The sequence below is a fragment of the Loxodonta africana genome, chromosome 16 (assembly GCF_030014295.1).
Source record: "Loxodonta africana isolate mLoxAfr1 chromosome 16, mLoxAfr1.hap2, whole genome shotgun sequence".
Lineage (NCBI taxonomy): Eukaryota > Metazoa > Chordata > Mammalia > Proboscidea > Elephantidae > Loxodonta > Loxodonta africana.
In genome coordinates, this window is record NC_087357.1 from 21,843,077 (window position 1) to 21,864,577 (window position 21,501).

A 21,501-nucleotide genomic window follows, 5' to 3' on the forward strand; every position below is an offset into this window, starting at 1 on the left:
CAGACAACTCAAGACCGAAGTGGTGAAGTTGTGACATATACACTGTGCCCAGGGAGTGCCAAGAAAGAATACAGTATTTCTGAGGAAACGGGACTTGGGAAGGACGCACAGGGTAAGTCTTGATACGTAAAATTTCAATAGAAAGGAAAAGGACTGCAAAGGCATTCCAGAAAGAAGAAAAGACTTTGAGCAAACCCCACGTGAAATGGAAAAGACCAAAGCCATCCACAAGCCCATCCACTGGATTCCCCAAAGAGATGACTCTTCCAGCAAACTAAAACAAAACTCCGTCACAGCTAAAGCTGGAAGACCCTTGCTCACAAACTACCTGCCAACATACCCGGATATTTTTCCAACATAGATGGCACAATGGTTAAGTGCCAGTTGGCTAACCAAAAGGTTGGCGGTTCAAACCCACATGCTGTTCTGCTGTAGAAAGGACCTCGTGGGAGAAAAGACCTGGTGATCTGCTTTCATAAAGATTATAACCTAGTACCACTAATGAACATTTTGATCAAAGATTTTATATAAGAATCTATAAAAGGAGGAAGTGCAGAACAAAATTTTTAATTCTCATGGAATCCAGACTTTATGGAGCTATGGAGGCTGGAAGAACACCGAAAACTATTGCCCTGAGACAAATCTTTAAACCTTAAACTAAAAATACCCTCTGAAGTCTTCTTAAAACCAAACGATAGTTTAGCTTAGCTAGTAAAGAATGGGAAACCCTGGTGGCGTTGTGGTTAAGAGTTATATCTGCTAACCAAAAAGTTGGCAGTTTGAATCCACCAGGCGCTGCTTGGAAACTCTATGGGGCTGTTTTACTCTGTCCTTGAGGGTTGCTATGAGTTGGAATCCACTCAATGGCAATGGGTTTGGGTTTTTTTTGTTTCTTTGGTAGTAAAGAATGTCAGCCTTGAGCATTATGCTATTTTAAGGTCTATCTATATGGGATCAAACTGACTATGTTAATGGGGGTGGAACAACTCAGAAAACGAGGGTAAGAATGGTTACACAACTCAAATAATGTAAGCAATGTCACTGAACTGTACATGTAGAAACTGTTAAATTGGTGTGTGTTCTGCTGTATACATTCTCAACAGCAAAAATAAAATAAATTATAAACAGAAAGATTATAGTCTATGAAACCCTATGGGGCAGTTCTGCTCTGTCACATGGGGTGGCTATGAGTCAGAATTGATTCAATGGCATAAAACATCAAAAACAGTTATATACAAGGTAGAAGCAAGTAAGTACCTTGTACAACTTCAGAACTTTTACCTAGAAGCCTCCTCCAGTGAGGAAACCTGGTTACTGGTGCTGGCTCTGTTGGTGACCTCCACCCCAAGGTATCTTATACCTTGAAGCAAATCCCTTGGCCTCTCTGGACCTGTAGTGTGTTTCATTAATAAATTGAAGGGGTTGGTCTATGTCTGATGCGGGTGGGGGTAAAGGGCTGTCCCAAGTCCTGAAGGACTTCTAGGATTCTAGGCCCCTAGACAGTAAATACCAGCAGAAGCCCCCCAGTCATCTTTGCAACCAAGCCATTTCCAAACACCTTCTTTGGGGGCTCATCATCCCAGGTTCAGGATCACTGAAGGAACCGTTTCCAAGGTCTCCCTTGGCCCTGTGACACAAGCAGGATGGCTATGGGAGTCTATTCTGCCCTGTCTCACTCTGACTTCTTCCCCATCTCACATGCCACATAAATGTATGGGCTGTATTGGTCCAAATCACTCAACACAGTCATTTCCTAGAGGTGAGCCAAAATGGACACCCACCAACACTCACCTCTATCCCATGCAAACCCAAGAACAGAAGTGTCATGGTGAGTGCCTGAACGTCTACACCTCACTTGACCCTTAGTGCAGGGTGGGGAGTGTTCGATTAACAGACTCGTGCTTATCTCTGGTCATCTGCCAACCTGATCTGACTGCATCCTAACACCAGCTCCACAGAGTTAGGAAATTTAGGCTTTGTTTCAGGTGACAGGCCTACCCTGAGGACCAGCCCCACCCAAGAACTGTCATTTCCATAATGCAATATTAATGCAGAGACTTGTAATTCTTTACATAAAAGCTTCATTGTGTGCCATACCCAATCTCCACAGGCTACCTGCACCACATATTTTTATGAGCCTAAATTTCAGCGCTCCGAGCCTACAATACACGTAATTTTCAATTACGTGAGGGCAGCCCAGGATCACTGCCTATATAACATTACTGGTTGGAGGAAATGAGACTCAGCCCCACTGCCCAGAGAGGGCTAACGGAATCCAGATGGTGGTGGAAGACAGCCCCATTCCACCAACCTGCAGGGACTCCTCAGTGACTGTCCCAACCTCTCCTTCCGAAAGCAGCTTGACGCCATAGAGGCAGGGTCCCCACACATCCATGCCCGTGTACCCTGGATTTCAGCTGGCATTTTGGCTGAGAAGTCTTTTTTTTTTTTTTTGGGGGGGGGGGAGGACATAAATATTATGTCAGGACTTTTGAAAGGAAACAATTAACCTCCTCCAAAAGTGATGGGTTTCCCAGGTTCCTTCATCTCCTGCAATTGGTCCTTATTAATCGGGAAAATAAATAAATAAAGGGAAGAAAAAGGAAATTAGGTACTATTACGGCCTAGAGGAAAATCTTTTCCTTCCGGGAGACATTAAGCAGCAGAAAATTCTATTCTGTTGGGTCCTAAAGGAAGACCAGGAGGAGGGGGCATCTCGGATTTATGAAAGGGCTGGAACCCCATGCCAGATTTTCCCAACCGTTCAACTTTGGTTTTACATACTTTTTTCTTTTTGGGGGTGGGGGGGAGTTCCCACCACCCCCACTATAAAAACAACACTGTGTTCCAGCTCTCTTCCTCTCCGGCTGCTCCACGTGGAAATTATGAATTGCCTACAAAAACATTAAACTTTTCAACAAACTGCAATCAAACGGGGCTGTGGGAATTCCTCCCTTGAAAACTGTTGAAATGGAGTCTGCTCCAAAAATAAGGCCATCTTGGCTTAAGCATTTCATCCTTTGTTTAATAATAATGTCCTGATCATGGCCCATTAGGGTTTTCCTCCAAATCATATTTTATGATACGTCTCAGGGAGCTTAAGTTAAGCTTTGGACCACTGGGCAAAGTCCCGAAATACGTGCAACCCCAATGGCCTGAAAGGAATCAAAGGAGTTTTTAAAAGCCTGTTAAATTGTCAGCAAGAAGAAAAAGGTAAACATCTCTAATTTCTCCTCCTCCACCTCTCCCCATAAAAAGGGCAAAAGAAAGGCATGCAGAAGGGTCTTCCAAATCAAGAGGCCACTAAGGATCCAGCTTCTGCAGCCAAAAAACCAAAACCAAACCCATTGCTGTTGAGTCAATTCTGACTCATAGCAACACTAGAGGACAGAGTAGAACTGCCCCATAGATTTTCCAAAGCTGTAATCTTTTACAGAAGACTGCCCACATCTTTCTCCCATGGAGCAGCTGGTGGGTTCAAACTGCTGACCTTTTGGCTAGCAGCTGAGCGCTTTCACTCCTGTGCCACCAGGGCTCCTTTGCTTCTGCCGTAATTGGCACCTATTCAAGTCAGAATGGTAGGACCTGCTCCCCAAAAGCCATCTTCATCCTTGTGAATCCAGCATCAGTGAGAAGGGTGACAACGAGGGACTGGTCAGAGAACCTGCCCCCTAAGGCTATTTCTGAGAACTCTTATACAAATTAAACAAACAGGAGTGCTCAAAGGCAGCCAGTGATGATGACAAAGCTGCCAGGAAACTCCACATCTTGATAAAACACCAGAGCAGCTTCGCAGCACTTCCTTTCATTCACTTCGTTCAACAGATGAACGGGCAAGCGCAGCTCATCCTTTTATTTATTCAGGGCTAGGCTCGTGTTGGCCAACTTTTTCCACAAAGCACCAGAAAAGTAAATGCCTTAGGCTTTGCAGGCCATACCATCTCTGTCACAATTCCTCAAACTCTGCCTGTAACAGGAAAGCAGCCGCAGGCAATACAAAAACAAATGAGCATGGCTGTGTTCCAATAAAACTTTACGGATGGATGCTGAAATTGAAATTTTGTATCATTTTCACTTATCAGGAAATATTAGTCTTCTTTTTATTTATTTTTTTTAATCAACTGTTCAAAGATATAAAGATCACAGTCCATAAGAAAGCGGGATGTAGGGCTGGCTTTGGCCCATGGGCGGTAGATTGCCATTCCTTGGGTTAGGGAAGGAATGAATGAATGAATGTATGTATAAAAAAGGCCTGCAAAATCATGTCAGTCAGGATACCTGACTTCGCCGGGCTCTCAGTCCAGGCAGCCAAGATCACATAGGAAAGCATGTTTGGTGGCCCAAGAGTAATATTTTGGAATGAATCGTCACTGGCAGACTTGAGTTTTGGGGGAAGAGCCTGGAAAAGAATCTGAGTCCTCTGGCTGTGACTCCCAGTCACAAGGTTTAACCACTAGACCACAGTCTCACCAAAATAACTACCCCCTCCTTTCCAAATTGGAAGTTTTAAAAATCCCTGAGCAATTCTGACTGGAAAAGGTTCACGTGTTCAGAAGTTCTCACCCACTTCCCAGGAGCCACTGGCAATGCCTCACATGTCATCGAAGTACCGCAAAAGAGCACCCGGCAGAAACACCGCAGGTTATGGGGGTGACGTGCTTCAGACACTTTGGAGTCAACTTTTTAGGTACTGAAGCTCTTCTCTCCAGAGCTTTTCATCACGTGCCCTTTCCGTGTAACAAGGCTGGAATGATGTCCACGGTCCTGCCAACTCCGCCACCTCCAAAGTGTAGCATTAGCCATGGCACGAGGCAGAGAGATCAGTCCGAGTGGCAAGAGCGGAACCATGGTGCCTGAACAGACTGTTCAATGAGATGAAACTGGTCTCTTCTGGAAAACCACGTCCTATCGGAGGTCTATCAATCAGAAAGAGCCGATTTCAAAATTTCTGAAGCCTTGCTTGCCTGCCTGGTATATGCATCCAGGGACAGCAATCTCTTAGTCTACCAAAGTGCAACTTTTAAGTCTTTTCAGACTGGCAAACAAACAACAATAAAATGGAAAGATAATCTTCTGCTTAAACACCCCAAACCCAGGGCCCATCACATCCAAAGTCATTAATTCTTCCTCCCCTTCACAGGGGCCTGTTCCCCTGCCACACACACCCCCACCCCCAGGTAGCCTCATCACAGGCCACGCATCCTAACTACTGCAGATATGCAACAGAGAAGGGGAAGAAGCATGATCATGATTTTCACATCATTGAATACAAAAGGCAAGGCCACCAGAAGCCACTGATCACAAGAGGAAAATACCTGAAAAATTCAAGAACTGAGAAAATAAACACAGTACCAAACCTGGCAGCAGACACGTTTCGTCCCAGAGCTCATCTTTCTGAGACACACTTACAAGACAGGCATCCCACACACACACACACAAGTCTGTTGGGGGGAAAAAAAAACTTTTTTTTTTCCCGGTAGGTTTAATCGTCTCTTTCTGAATCTACCTCTTTTCTCAGAAACAGAAGATGGAAAATTCAGCCCATTTTTTTTTTTAATACCAGTAATTTTACCCTGGAGGTAGGGTGATCCGAATTTATCCAGAATGGTTAGGCAGAAGCTGAGACAATAGTGAATTATACAGGTGCCAACAGTTTTCCCAAAAGTTAGCATTGATCAAATATGCCTACGCTTAAACTCCGTGAAAGGATTTCAAAAGTCACTTCAGCACTTCCGAATCTGTTCGGCAGATTTTCCTGCACATGCAGAAGGTATAGGAGATTTGGCTGCTTTGTCCGAGGTTAAAGCACAGTCTAGGAATCGCCTCTTAAATCCATAGGGAACATATGAGAGTTTCCACTTTGCCTATAAAGCATGACTGCATTGAAAAAGAAATGCAGGCAGGTATGACTTCTAGTTGTTAGATTTTAGGCTAAGTTAGTATGTACTACTGTCACCTGGGATAAGAAAACTATGGACCTCAGAAGGTGGGTTCACTTCAATCTTGGAGACAGTTAACACCATAGAGAATATTCAGGTTTTTATTGTTTGTTTGTTTTAATGAAACCCAACCAAGTAGGGACTCAAAAATGTTTCCCTTAAAGTCACTATCCCATTTCTCAACATAAAAGAAACATGGGTCAGGGAGAGGCTGAGACACCTTGGCACCCGTGTAAAACAGTGTTTTTCATAGCCTAGTTTCTCTATTTCCATGTGCCAGTCGTCTTAAGATTTTTAAATGAAATCTTTACAGTTAACCTTTGCCATCCAGATCATAACAATTGAAAGGGCCCCAATAGTATCACTTAACATTTAAAGAGTAATTTAGAGTTCACTGAGTCCCTGATTAACTCACTCGCCACTAATTTAAAGGTTGGAGGTTCAAGTCTACCCAGAGGTGCTCCAGAAAGAAAGGGCTGGCGATATACTTCTGAAAAAATATCCACTGACAATCCTGTGTAGCACAGTTCTGCTTGGTATACATGGGGTCACCATGAGTCAGAATTAACTCAGTGGCAACTGGGCTTTTTTTATAGTTTGTAACTATAGTCACAATAACCCTGTGAAGTACATGGGCAGAGAGTTATTAACATTTTACCAAGGAGGAAACTAAAGGCAATAGTGTAAGACACTGCTTGCCTGTGGTCACAGGGACAGTCCAGAGTGAAGTACACAGGCCTCAAGACCGCCAGTATACCTCCACCAGGCATTCCCTAACGCACCTTATTTCTCTCCCCCCCAAAAAAAAAAAAAAACATTTTTTTTTATTTTATTTATTTATTTTTTTCTATCTTCCCAGGTTTTCTATCAACTGCTAGGCACCCTTGCCTGAAGGCCAACCAGGGGTTGGTGTCTCAAAGTGCATGGTTAAAGGTATATCTTACAACGTCTCCAAGGTAATAAACAAGCCTTCTCCAGCATCTATCATCTCTCCCTCCAGGTAACCAAAAACCAAACCAAACCCAGTGCCGTCGAATCGATTCCAACTCATAGCAACCCGATAGACAGAGCAGAACTGCCCCATAGAGTTTCCAAGGAGCGCCTGGTAGATTCGAACTGCTGACCCTTTGGTTAGCAGCCGTAGCACTTAACCACTACCCCACCAGGGTTTCCAGGTAGCTAAGTAAAAATTATTTTCCTCCAAGGAGATTTTTCTACTGAGGCCACTGGTCATAAGGGGAAAATACAACAAAGCAAGCAAATAACAAGAAAAGAATCCAATAACCAAAGTTAGAGATTCACGGTTTTCTTTACCCTGTCAACAATTCAATAGCCCAGCCCCTCAGCTATTTTTTCATTTGCCAGGTCAGTGGTTTTGCAGGGAGGCTATGGTACAGCAGCTCACCGAAGCACAGCCTGGATAGAATTTCTCCAGGCCCTTCCTCTCGCACCCAGATGGCCTCCGTAGGCTGTCCCCAAAGAAAGTCACTCTTAAAATTTGGATTGTCCCCTGGAAGTAGCATGGTGGTGAGCAGAAGTCCAGAAAACTATTTTTCAGGCCCAGCTCTTCCACTAACTAGGCAAATTCCTTCACCTTTTCAGTGCACAAGGCCCTCCCCAACTCTGAGTCTAAGTCCATAACAGGAAACTGAGGTGCATGATCTAAAAATCCCTTTCTATTCTAACATGTGAATTCCTGCAGCATTTACCAAGCATATGCTGTGCGTCTGGTGTAAACTAGATGTTTTGAGGCCTAGAAACGTCATCTAAGGTCCAGTCAGTAGGTCAATAAGCTAATGGTACAGGGACTGGCACAAAGGAAATAAGTAGAAACACTGTAAATAAGGATTTGATTAATAATGGTAACATGGTCCTGCAGTTGCCAAACCCAGCTGGCATATACAGGGACACTTAGCTCCTGGCCCACTCCAGATCTACTAAATCAAAATATCTGGGAGTGGGGCCCCGAGCCCATTGCTGTTGAGCTGATTCCAACTCACAGTGACCCTGTAGGACAGAACAGAACTGCCCCATAGGGTTTCCAAGGCTGAAATCTTTACAGAAGCAGATTGCCAGGTCTTTCTTCCGACAAGCAGCTGGTGAGTTTGAACCTCCAACCTTTCATTTAGCAGCCAAGCACTTAACTACTGCATCACCAGGGCTCCCTTCACTATTAAGTGCTAGGGAGTATCAGTAAAAATGAAGTCATATATTTGTAAATTCCACTTTATCAAAAGCTCTTTCCATACTCTAAACTGATTGTTACTACATCCTTTTTTAAGGTGTCGTATTTTTACACAAATAACACTTGCCTTCTATGTCTGTTTGCCAGCCCCGCTATGCTATGCTAATTTTTTACAGCAACATGTAAAAAAAAAAGTTGGCATAGTGACACAAAAATATCTCATGGGAGGAGGGCTACAGGTGGCAAACAAACGTAGAAGGTGTGCATTATTTGCACAAAAATACAGTAGTTAAAGCAAATGATCTCCAAACTATTTTAAATAAGAAACTGAGGCAGAGAGCAATTGGGTGACATAAGTCATATAGTTACGAGGGATTTCAAACCAGAATTTCAGGCTGCAGTATTTTCAGGCCAGAAGTGTTTCACCCACACCCTGCTGAGTCTTTCCATTCACTACAGGTGAACTCTCAAGAGACTGAGCAGAATGGGCAATGGGCAGGACTTGTCCAAGCACAGGACAGGACAGCAATCTCCAAGGGAGGGGTAAGAAGGAGCATGGGGGTTGAAGAAAGGGTACAGCCCCTACACAGGTGGCTGGTGGGAAACCAGCCTTAGACACGCAGAATCTCATGCCATCATGACCAAAAGCAGGACAGAACTGTTGTTATTGTGTTGTTAAGCCTATTCTGACTCAAAGCAGCCCCATGTGACAAAACAGAACTGCCCCATAGGGTTTCCTAGGTTGTAACCTTTATGGGAGCAGATCACCAGGTCTTTTCTCTGTGGAGCCACTGGGTGGCTTCAAACCACGGACCTTCCAGTTAGCAGTGAAGCACTTAACCACTGCGCCACCAGGACTCCTTAGTCCAGAACTAGCCATCTCTAAGTCTTCATGCAGCCCCTAGACTGAGTCCCCCCAAAAGGCTCTGGATTTCAAACAAATGTCAGCTCTACCCCAAATATCCAAGTCCCAGAACCAAGGGTCAGAAGAGAGGAAGCCACTGGAAAATCTTGACAGGCAGAGCCCTTGCCCTCCCAGCTGGCTCAAACAGGTCTCCAAAAAGCCAGCCTCCAAGACAGAGCAGCGTAAGCTCCTGCCCCACGGCTTCCCAGCTGGCAACTAACAAATAATGAATGCCTCTGAACCAAGAGCTCAGCTGGATCTAGAACATTCTGGAATAAGAATGCACCAAGTCACCGGAGGAGCATCACATTCATTTATGAGACAAAGAGGAAAAAAGGGACGACAACACACATTCACATACACACCCCACCAGTAATGCCTAAAGAATGAAGAGAAAAACATGGGAACCCACTCTTAGAAAAACATGCCCTCCAAAGCCAGCCCTGCCTTTTGGGAAACAAGCAATTTCCAAATGTGATTTTGGTTAGTGTTGGATCCTGGGAAGAGACAGTTACAGAGGCAGGAAACTCTACGACTTCATAAAAGATGAGAAGAACAGTATGTAGCCTGAATTAAAAGTGTGGAGAGAGAAGGGGACGTGTGTAAAAACTGTTTCGAGACATATTTGAAAACAATGAGCGACACAGAGGGTCAAAGACAGCTTAGAAACCTGACTCGTAACCAATGCCCACTTTCCTGAGACCTCAAATAGGTCACCATCTCTTTGTACCTCAGTTTCTCCATCTAAAAAATGGGCATGAAATCATTTACCTCTCCCAAGTCTCCCAACTGACTTCCTCACCATGTATTTGACATCAAAGCATAAACCTTACAAATGGAGGCAAGGAAAAGACTCACACAAGGTCCAGGATAGTTAAGATCTGCTGTTTCTTCCTCCAACTGCACAGGGGACTTAAAAGTCAGAAGTTACAGGCCTACCATGCAAATTTGTTGGAGATGTAGCCATTAGATGATCTCTGAGAGGAACAAAGCCAACAAGGAACAGGGTCCAGGTGACCCGGGAGGGCTATTTTAAATGCATGAATCATCAGATATCCAGCAAATACTAAAATCAAGAACTTCAAAAATTCCTTCCTGACTTAACATAGTAAAAATGTCTATTCTACCAAAAGCCATCTATACATACAATGCACTTCCGATCCAAATTCCAATGACATTTTTTAAGGTGATGGAGAAACAAATCACCAACTTCATGTGGAAGGGAAAGAAGCCCCGATAAGTAAAGCATTACTGAAAAAGAAGAAGAAAGTGGGAGGCCTCACTCTACCTGACTTCAGAAGCTATTATACAGCCACAGTAGTCCAAACAGCCTGGTACTGGTACAACAACAGGCACATAGACAGGATTGAGGGAACAGGATTGAGAACCTAGATATAAATCCATCCACATATGAGCAGCTGATATTTGACAAAAGCCCAGTGTCAGTTAATTGGGGAAAAGATAGTCTTTTTAACAAATGGTGCTGGCATAACTGGATATCCATTTGCAAAAAAATCAAACAGGACCCATACCTCACACCATGAACAAAAACTAACTCCAAGTGGATCAAAGACCTAAACATAAAGACTAAAACGATAAAGATCATGGAAGAAAATTAGGGACAACATTAGGAGCCCTAATACAAGGCATAAACAGAATACAAAACATTACTAAAAATGACGAAGAGAAACCAGATAACTAGGAGCTCCTAAAAATCAAATACCTATGCTCATCCAAAGACTTCACCAAAAGAGTAAAAAGACCACCCACAGACTGGGAAAGAATTTTCAGCTATGACATCTCCGACCAGCACCTGATCTCTAAAATCTATATGATTCTGTTAAAACTCAACCACAAAAAGACAAACAACCCAATCAAAAAGTGGGCAAAGGATATGAACACGCACTTCACTAAAGAAGATATTCAGGCAGCTAACAGATACATGAGAAAATGCTCTCGATCATTAGCTATGAGAGAAATGCAAATTAAAACTACGATGAGATTCCATCTCACGCCAACAAGGCTGGCATTAATCCAAAAAACACAAAATACTAATGCTGGAGAGGCTGCGGAGAGATTGGAACTCTTATACACTGCTGGTGAGAATGTAAAATGGTACAACCACTTTGGAAATTTATCTGGCGTTTTCTTAAAATGTTAGAAATAGAACTACCACACAACCCAGAAAGCCCACTCCTTGGAATATACCCTAGAGAAATAAGAGCCTTTACACGAACAGATATACGCACACCCATGTTTATTGCAGCTCTGTTTACAATAGCAAAAAGCTGGAAGCAACCAAGGTGTCCATCAACGGATGAATGGTTAAATAAATTATGGTATATTTACCCAATGGAATACTACGCATCGATAAAGAACAGTGACGGATCTGTGAAACATTTCATAACATGGAGGAACCTGGAAGGTATTATACTGAGTGAAATTAGTCAGATGCAAAAGGACAAATATTGTATAAGACCACAATTGTAAGATCTTGAGAACAATAGTATAAACTGAGAAGAACACATACTTTTGTGGTTACGGGGAGGGGGGAGGGAGGGAGGGAGGGAGGGTGGGTGGGAGAGGGTTATTTACTGATTAGTTAGTAGATAAGAACTACTTTAGCTGAAGGGAAGGACAATACTCAATACAGGGAAGGTCAGCTCAACTGGACTGGACCAAAAGCAAAGAAGTTTCTGAGATGAACTGAATGCTTCGGAGGTCACTGGAGCAAGGGTGGGGGTTTGGGGACTATGGCTTAAGTGGACTTCTAAGTCAATTGGCAAAATAACTCTATTATGAAGACATTCTGCATCCCACTTTGAAATGTGGTGTCTGGGGTCTTAAATGCTAACAAGCGGCCATCTAAGATGCATCAATTGGTCTCAACCCACCTGGATCAAAGGAGAATGAAGAACACCAAGGGCACACAATAATTATGAGCCCAAGAGACAGAAAGGGCCACGTGAAGCAGAGATTTACATCATCCTGAGACCAGAAGAACTAGATGGTGCCCGGCCACAACCAATGACTGCCCTGACAGGGAGCACAACAGAGAACCCCTGAGGGAGCGGGAGATCAGTGGGATGCAGACCCCAAATTCTCATAAAAAGACCATACTTAATGGTCTGACTGAGACTAGAGGAATCCCAGCGGTCACGGTCCCCAAACCTTCTGTTGGCCCAGGACAGGAACCATTCCCGAAGACAACTCATCAGACATGGAAGGGACTGGACAATGGGTAGGAGAGAGATACTGATGAAGAGTGAGCTACTTGTATCAGGTGGACACTTGAAACTGTGTTGGCATCTCCCGTCTGGAGGGGAGACAGGAGGGTAGAGAGGGTTATAGAAACTGGCAAAATTGTCATGAAAGGAGAGACTGGAAGGGCTGGCTCATTAGGGGGAGAATAAATGGGAGTATAGAGTAAGGTGTATATAAGCTTATATGTGACAGACTGACTTGATTTGTAAACTTTCACTTAAAGCACAATAAAAATTATTTTTTAAAAAAATTCCTTCCTTTCTCCATGGCTTTGGACACTCCAGGCGTGGGTTTTTCTGATTAGGTTCTTCTCCCTGTTCACATTTCGTCCCCCCACCCCACAACAACAATAATAAAAGACTTAGCAATCAGCGCACAATGAATTAACTTACTTTCGTCTGTCTGCGGAGGAACCAAATGCAAGACAGACACTGACTCATGTTCTCAACCTCCAAATGAAACCGTGAAAACCAGGCAGCATTTCCTTTTGTTTTTTTTTCTCCCTGTCATATTTGAAAGAGGCCAGTGGCTCAACTGAGGTCTCCCCTGTCCGAATTTTTGTTGTCAAATTCTTGCTGTGACAAGCGTGTGGAGATGCTTGGTAAAGCTACACCCAGGAAGCCGAAAGGTCAGCGGCACGTCTGGTTCATTTTGCTTGGGGAAGAACCAGCCCCCCGGCCAGGGTGAAGATTTACATGCAGCTGACCTTCTGGAGGCCCCTCGACCCCCCTTGTACATAGTCTTGCTGCCTCAGCCAGAAGTGGCCTGCCACTCAAGTATCATCTTGCTGTAACAAATTACTCCTTACCCAGGATTATGGCTCTTTCCAAATCCCTCCTAGAGAGCAAGGAAATAAACATTCTCTCCCAGGACTCAGCCCCAGTTGTTTGCCCCGTTGGTAATCCTTGTCTCTATTTGCTTCTCCTACAAGCTCTCGTCTGGGAGGTCTGCTAGACCATCCCGGCCCACTTTCCTTTCAGACATAAGCTGAATGTCTCCATTGTCCATTGGGCACAGTACAAGATGAAGGCGGGCTTTCTGTCCTGAGAAGCTTCACACAATAGTTCCCTTTGCCCCCACATTTCTCGTCTGACTGCAGACTCCACGGGTCTAATCCTAGTCACTCAAGGAAGTCCACACCCCAAATTCTTTCCAAGCGTTCCAGAGGGACTCGGTGCTTGGAGGGGGATGGCAAAGTCAAGAGTGAGGATGGGTCGCAGTTCACAACAAAGCCTCACTGTGCAAACCGCTGTCAAGTCACAGAGAGGCGGGGTGCCCCAGGGGTGGCACGGCATTTGGGGGGTGGGCTTGATGGGGGTGGGAGAGGGAGGAAGATCTAGAAAGAAGAGGCAAGACGGTAGCCTGCAGGCAAGAGAAACCATGCCCCTGAACCCAGCCCGGGGTTTCCTTGAATCAACTACCAGGAGGTATTTCGAGAACAAAAACCTCATTTGGGGAAGGAAATACAGTTTGTCCACTTCCAAAGTCTCCCCCAAAACGCTGCGATATTCTGGGCACTTCAGACATAGAGGGCTGTTTTGTTTTAACTGTATACACACACTGGCCAGTATATGCTAAGAAGCAAAGAGCAGAACAATGGATGTTATAATCAGAGTGGGTGATTCAAGGCGATAAGGATCTTGGCATTGTTTTAAACACGTCCTTTCTCCCTGCAGAGAGGCTGCTCCAGAGCACGCTCTCTCGGGCTCTCTCGGTCACATCGTGGGCTTGGAGAGAGGCTTTCTTCAATAACCACAGTCATTGAAGAAATAGAAGTGCCCCCATCAAAAATCCAGAGACCAAACTGAAGTCCTGTTTCCAAAAAACAGAAAAAGAAATCGGAACAACCAGTTGAAGAAATGGAATTTGTCGACACAACTCATCGTGAAGCGAGTACCGCCTTCATTTTCTGATTTGTAGGCCTCAGCTGACCACCCCGCCTTCTCTTGCTGGGGCCACGCTGCCTCTCTAAACCAACTTGTTCTCTACTTTTGTGGTTTTAGTCTTTAAAAGAACTTGGCTTGGGAAGGAGCAGTAATGATCTGAAGCTAACCACTTAGCTCATTAGCATGTCATCTGGACAGGCAAAATCAATTCCAACAGCATTGAGTTTGGTTATTCCTTCCCCCAAAAGTCTGTACTATTAATAGCAAGAAAGTTTCCCAGACTTCAGTTTATTTGTAATCCCAACCAGCCCTGACCACGGGACCTAACCACCTCCATATCCAGAGCCCCCAGAGATTTGGGAGATGGAATCTCAGGTCTCAGTTTTTCAACAGCAGTGGAAAGATGCGGTGAGAAGTCTTGCCCTAAAGGAGGCAGGATGATTCTGTCCAAAGAGGGCCTGAAACCAGGAGAGGGCTGGGAGTGAAAGATAGGAAACTTGAGTACCCCCCTCTCCTTATCCATGTGACCCAGCCCCGTGCTCCCTCTTCCAGCCTGAACTAATCACAAGGACAGCAGTCACTGCCTTATCGCCCAAGTGTGGAGTATGCTTAGAGGAGGTTCTAGAGAAGCTGGTGGATGAAAAATAAACTTAAAACCTTACTAATTCAGCCCAAGGTGGTACAGCACACCTGGTTATATCAGCACAGGGTCTAGAACTAGAATGCGTGGGTTCAAATCCACGGTTTAAGGCTTAGTGGCTCTAGGACCCTGGACAAATGGCTTCACCCCTCTGTGCCTCTGGGTCCTCATTTTAAATTGGAAGATTATAATAAAACCCATTGCCGTTGACTCAATTCCAACTCATAGGGGCCCTATAGGACAGAGAACTGTCCCAAAGGATTTCCAAGGCTGTACATCTTTTATATATATAAATATATATATATATATAGTGGTTTAGATGAAGGTTTACAGAGCAAATTAGTTTCTCATTCAACAATTAATACACCTATTGTTTTGTGACTTTGATTGCCAACCCTGCAATGTGTCAACACTCTCCCCCTTTTTGACCTTGGGTTCCCCATTTCCGTTCCTACATCTCTCCTGCCCCCTCCTCCTACCTTCTCATCCTTGCCCCTAGACTGCTGTGCCCATTTAGTCTGGTATATATGGTTGAGCTACATAGGTTATTATTTGTTTTATGGGCCTGTCTAATCTTTGGCTGAAGGGTGAACCTCAGGAGCAACTTCAGTACTGAATTCAATGGGTGTCCAGGGGCCATACTCTCAGGGTTTCTCCAGTCTCTGTCAGACCAGTTAAGTCTTGTCTTGTCTTTTTTTTTTTTTTTTTTTTTTTTTTGGTGAGTTTGAATTTTGCTCTATGTTTTTCTCCAGCTCTCTCTGGGACCCTCCAAGGCTGTAAATCTTTACAGAATCACACGCCCACATCTTTTCTCCCATGGAGCAGCTAGCGGGTTCCAACTGCTGACTTTTCAGTTAGCAGCTGAGCATTTTAACTACTGCACCACCAGGGCTCCTTAGGATAATAATAGGGGAATAATAATACATTCGTCATAGCAAGTACATAAACATATCCATTACAAACTAGGCTCAGTGACATATTAAGATAGGAGGCCAATGGGGCTTATGTTCACGGAGCAAGCAATCTCATTCCAAGGAGTAAAAATGAAGAAAACTGAAGCAGATGCCTCAGGCAGAAGTCCCTGGGTGGTTAATGTGCTGGACTGCTAACCCAAAGGTTAGAGGTTCAAGTCCAGAGGCATCTCAGAAGAAAGGCCTGGAAATCTACTTCTGAAAAAAACCAAACACTAAAAACCCTATGGAGCACAGTTCTGCTCTGTCACATGGCATCACCATGAGTCGGAATCGACTAAGATGGCAGCTAGTGGTGGTGATGGTGATGTTTCACGTAAGTAAATGCAGTAAAGTCAACAGAGAGGCTGCTTGGGTTGGTGCCTGATCAACAAACCTGTGGATAATGACTAGTCATTATTGTCAATGCAATGGGAAAGTAAGAATCGTCCTTACAGGTATTTTAAATACATCCCTCTTCTCTTTACGTTCCCTGAAAAAGGGCTTTGCCTTGAGAATTCAACTTCAGCTGTCTAAAATTTCCCAAAGTCCTAAATGAGAGGAAGCCAATTTAATGAGGTCTCGCTGCTACAGAAGATGGCACTTGAAGTCGAGTCCCTGCTCAGGTACAGGCAAGTATACAGTCACCCCGACCAAAAGGTCTTCTGGAGTTCAGCCAGCTTGCTCCACAGACTCACTGCCACCAACAAGGAGGGAAAAAGGCTAATTCAGCATATTCTTTTGAGTGATAGTTCATGCTATGCCTTTAATAGCCACTGTGCCCAGAAAGGACCCCAGGAGCCCCGTTCTTGCCTCCACCATGTCCCCTTGCTCCTTTTTCTTTGGACCACTGACCCCCACTGGGTTAATCAGACCTACTCCTGTGAGGACTCAAAGCAGCAAAATCAGCGTCCTGGGTACTGCCCAGGTTCAGATCAAATCCCAGGTCAGGATCCAGGCAGCTCACCCCTGGGTTGGAACCCAGCTCCATAACGCCACTCATCCAACAAGTAATCGTTTCGTTCGTGTCCAGTGCTGACACCAAAAAGAGTTGGGACTTTTAAGAGAGAAGAACAAAGCAGACCTAAAAGTTGGGTGCACTTGGGCAAATTAGCTCATTTCTCTAGGCACTGGTTTCCCCATCTGTAAAATGGGGATATAAACATACAGCCATCTCTCGGAGTTCTTGGAAGGATTAAATGCTTGGCGTGGTGCCTGGCATATGGTAAGTGCTTAGTAAATGCTAGCTATTATATTATTAGCTAGCTATTATGCTGTTATTAACATAATCGGTATCATAAGAAAACCCCTTGAGATAGTCCCAAGATTCTGAATCATCCAAAACACAAATTCCGAAACATGTGTCTTATACCATACTTACACGGTAAATCAACCGAAGTGACCAAAGGCATTCCTAGGTCACCTGTCCTGATCAGCCCTCCTCCCCCTCCCCATCACTCGCTCCCCTCCCTCCTGGTTAAGTGGAGTTTGTTACTACTAATCAGTCTCCTCCCAGGTACAGGGAAGCGCAGCTGCAGGCCTAGTGCTCTAAGCCACTGCATCTCTCTCCTCTAACTGGCCCTCAAACTTAGAGATCTCTTAGGCACGTGCAAGCCCGGCAGCATTCTGACTCTTGCCTTCCATACTCTGCAAACAGCAGACACGCAAGGCACACGAAGACCCGTGGAGGCACGAGCTGGCCCTTGGAACAGAGGTTTGCAATGTATTTTGGGTTATACTTGTAGCAGCTGTTCCAGGCCTACTGAGAAACCACATGAATTCATCATCCAAAAAGGTTCTACAATGTGCACCACATAAAAATTAAAAAGAAAAAACAAAACCAGAATAAAACCTGCCACTGTTCTCCCCAGCCGTGTCTTGATTCCCCACCCCACCCCCACCCCCCCACCCCACCCCCGGCTTTCTTCAGAGAAGTCAACAAGATTTAAAACTTGTTCAGAACATCGCCTAAAGAAAGGGTGGACAGTTGGGAAAGGGAAATTCAAAGAACTCCTTGGTGCCCCTGGCTTACCAGTGTAAGGCAGAAAAGCCAGGTTCAGCAATGTGGCACCCTGTTTAGGGAACACTGCCGGCCCCTGGGTCAGTCCGGAGACCAGTGTGGATTTCCTCCTGCACTGACCGTCCCTCTGGGAATGAGTCAAGCAAATGTCCAGGCCCTAAACGAGCCAGGGGAGATATGACAATACCCAGGACAAACACGCAGAGATAGGTAAGTTTCAAGTGTGGCTTAAAGAGTGAGAAGTCAGACCAAATCTGGTATTTGAATCCCAGAACACCACCTACTTCCTGAAAGACCCTGGGCAGGTTTTTTTAACCTGTCTGAACCTCAGTTTCCTCTTCTGTAAAATGCGGGTAACAAACAGATCTTTCATCAGAGCTACTGCCAAACTGTGATTGTAGTTACTAGCGTAGAGTAAAAGTAGTACCTAACATGTGGTACGTACTCAAGAAACATCAGCTCTTATGACCACTGCTACTGTTGATAGCTTGTTACATTTGATGACTTTGGCAATAATATCAGGAAAGCTGTTTTTTGGTTGGTGCCAGCCAACAACACAGTTTGTCATCAGAAATTTATCTTCTAAAAGGCAGAAACAGAAAGGGCAAATGTGGTAAGCAGAATAAAAAGAAAATAAAAATAATATTTGAGATCTTACTGTAGAGAGGAGGCCTCGGCTCAGTCCTTTACCCATTTTTCAGGTGAGTTTCAGGAAACGGAGCTGGGAGAGCCTAGGCCACCAAGGTCACAGGATTTAGAAGTGAAGGTTACGAGGGCATGCAACATGTTTGCCTCTCTCACCGCTGTGGCCCCTGTGCCAAGCATGAATGGTCTCTTTAAGCCTCATTTAACACTCAACAAATATTTATTAATGCCGGCCGGCTCTTTGCCGGGCATTATGCTGGGTACTAGGGAAAGATCACAGGGCCTTAAAGTCAGGTGAAAAATCCCAGCTCTCCCCCAACTTGCAGTGTGCCGGTGGGCAGGAATTACTGTCACTCTGACCATCAGTCACCTGCTTTGTAAGGTAACTCGCCTCACCCACTCATAAGATGGATACAAAAGTTCCAGGAGACCTTGTCTAGCTTCTGTTGACAGCTTCTGACAAAGCCTCAGGTTCTTTCAATGTTGGCTCCTTCCCTCTTACCTGCCCCCGCCCCCAGCGCACCCATTTCCCAAAATAAGCCCTGGTTAATAAACCTAGAAAGTAAAGATAGCAGTAATATCTCTGTCAGAGGACTATGGTTTGAATTAAATGAGGTAATGGGTTTGAGAAGTATTTATTTAAAACTATAAAATATTACCAAAAACCATCAGTTATTATTTTTATTATTCTAGGAATGTATCCCATTTCCGCACCTAGTTGCCTCATTGCCACTGGGAACTTGCTATTTGCTTTGTCTCAACAAAACTCACTCCCAACAGGTAACAGTCCTGGGTGGTGGGGGTGGGGGGTGAAGGGATATGAGGGAGGTGGGAGGGGTACAAAAGGTTGGTGTGCACGATGCTTGTATTTCCAGACAAGGAAAGAAGACCATACTGAGGGGCGGGGGAGTCCTCTGTAGGCTCCCACAGTGGTGCCCACCTCCTCCTCACCTACCTCATCCATCAGCATAGAAGCCACCCCATCTGCCTTCCAGCCCCCTCTCCACCACTTCCCAATCAATCAGACTCGTTCCCAAGCCCCCACCAGGCATGTTCTGGATGCTGGGGACCCTAAGGTGAGCAGTTAAGACAGCATGGCTGCCCTCACTGACCTCAGCACCTTCAAGCCCAAAAGATTCATTAATTAAGACAACACAACACACATACTAATGTCTAAATAGCTCACCCCAGGGCCACAGCACTTCCCAGTATTTTAAGAGGCATCCATCCACTCACCACCTATTATTCCGGCTTTTAAAGAAGGGCAAAGGTGACATTACAGCCCACCACTAGCTCAAAGGTCACAACAAAGAAGCCAGCAGAGGGGTCCTAGGTTGTCAAGTCTTTAACATCCCGTAAAACTGCCTCCCCTCGATGTCATCTGCAATTAAACTGTTGGACAAATACGCAATGGTTTACTTTTCGTCAAGGGGCAGGTGTCAAGCCTGACTGAAATCCACATGAAAAAAAAAATGTAGGCTGCCCATGTGACCGCACACACACCTGAAAAAATCAATACAGCCAAAACACCCGTCTAGTTAGCACTTTCCAGAAGACTAAGAAAAATCAGCTACCTCTAACAATGCTTTTCTCTAGGCGGTGGGATGATGGACTACTCATATTTCTTTCTACTTGCTAACATATTATTTTAATCCAGAAGCAAAATTTTTTTGTAAACTATCTGACAGCCATAACTATGTAGGACATCAAAGGTGAAGGCAGTTACCATGCTTGTTGACATTTAAAGTTGGCCGCAAAAAATTGAGGGGTCAATTACGTGTGCTGGGGTGGAGTCCCAGAATCCAAGAGGCCAAGGAGTCAGGGACATACACTCTACTTCTCACCACCCCCACCCGCCACTGCTTTCCCGGTGTATGGACTCTGTAGACTCTGTACCCCGTGATGAGTGGTCTTGTCTTCTTTCCTGCCTGGAAACGTAAGCACCCTGCACAGCTCCTTTTTCCACCCCTCCTATGCCCCTCCACCTCCTTCCCCTGCCCAGGGCTGGAGGACTAAGACTATCCATACCTGTCAGAAGGGTGCTTTACCTATCAAAAGTCCCCAAAGGAGCTCATAGGCCTCCAAAGCCACTAGTGAGCCTTTCTAACAAGAAAACATTCCTTGTGAAGATTTTCTCAAAGGTGATTCCATCACAGAGAGGAGGAAGAGCTACCTACCACTCACTGCTTCCACCATCCGGGTCTGCCGGAATGGCTGTGATTTTACACGCTGTGTCCCACTGGCCCCATAAACGCACGTGTATTGGCCTTTCCCTCTTGTGCCCCCTCTGGACACTGCTCAGATTTCCACCATCACATCCATAACAACTTGATTCGACTTCCTAGTCCTCACGGCTGCCTCCCCAGCCATGTCCTGCTTGGCTCCATGTCTAGCTCCTAGCACTGTACCTAATACATACTAGGTACGCAGGAAATAGACTCTGAATGAAACAGACACCTGGCAGCCTTGCCTACCAAGAGTGAGGAGGAGTCCCCAAAGTAGGCACTCAGGATAAAGCTGCAGGGGGCTCCCGTCTCTAGCCAGCCAGGTCTTCCGCCCACCCCACTGCCAGCATGACGCAGGCCTATGGAGACCCTTCACTGAGCATCCCAGTATTCTCCAAGCCTCAAGGACAAGCAGAACGCAGCAGAGAACAACGGGGCAACACCCCCACAGTGGCAATTTAATCTCCTTCCACATCTTCAAAAGAGCTGTGGTGGTGCAGTGGTTAAGCACTCAGCTGCTATCCGAGACGTTGCTCTTTTGAGTCCACCAGCCACTCCATCGGGAAAGATGTGGCAGTCTGCTTCCTTAAAGATTTACAGCCTTGGAAACCCTATGGAGCAGTTTTACTTTATCCTATAGAAATGCTACGCTTCAGATTGACAACGTTTTTTTTTTTTTTTTTGGATGTGTCAGGCAGGTGCCAGGATGGTGCAAACATTTGCACTTGACTACTAACCTAAGGAGCCCTCGTGGCATAGTGGTTAAGTGCTACAGATGCTAACAAAAAAGTCAGCAGTTCGAGCCCACCAGCCGCTCCTTGGAAAACCTTTGAGGTAGTTCTA

At 45.1% G+C, this 21,501-nt stretch overlaps 1 protein-coding gene across 40 annotated transcripts in view; it reads right to left on the reverse strand.

The window, feature by feature from the left end:
* Positions 1 to 21,501, reverse strand: part of TCF7L2 (transcription factor 7 like 2) — a 238,739-nt gene that overhangs the window by 151,336 nt on the left and 65,902 nt on the right. Inside the window, exon 1 of one of the 40 annotated variants that reach the window (XM_023546703.2) lies at positions 4,564 to 11,575. The exons of the other annotated variants lie outside the window; for them this stretch is intronic. Coding sequence (XP_023402471.1) covers positions 4,564 to 4,602 — 39 coding nt within the window. The 5' untranslated portion in view covers positions 4,603 to 11,575. Of the gene's footprint in view, positions 1 to 4,563; positions 11,576 to 21,501 lie in introns of those variants that run through there. 40 annotated transcript variants of the gene reach the window in all.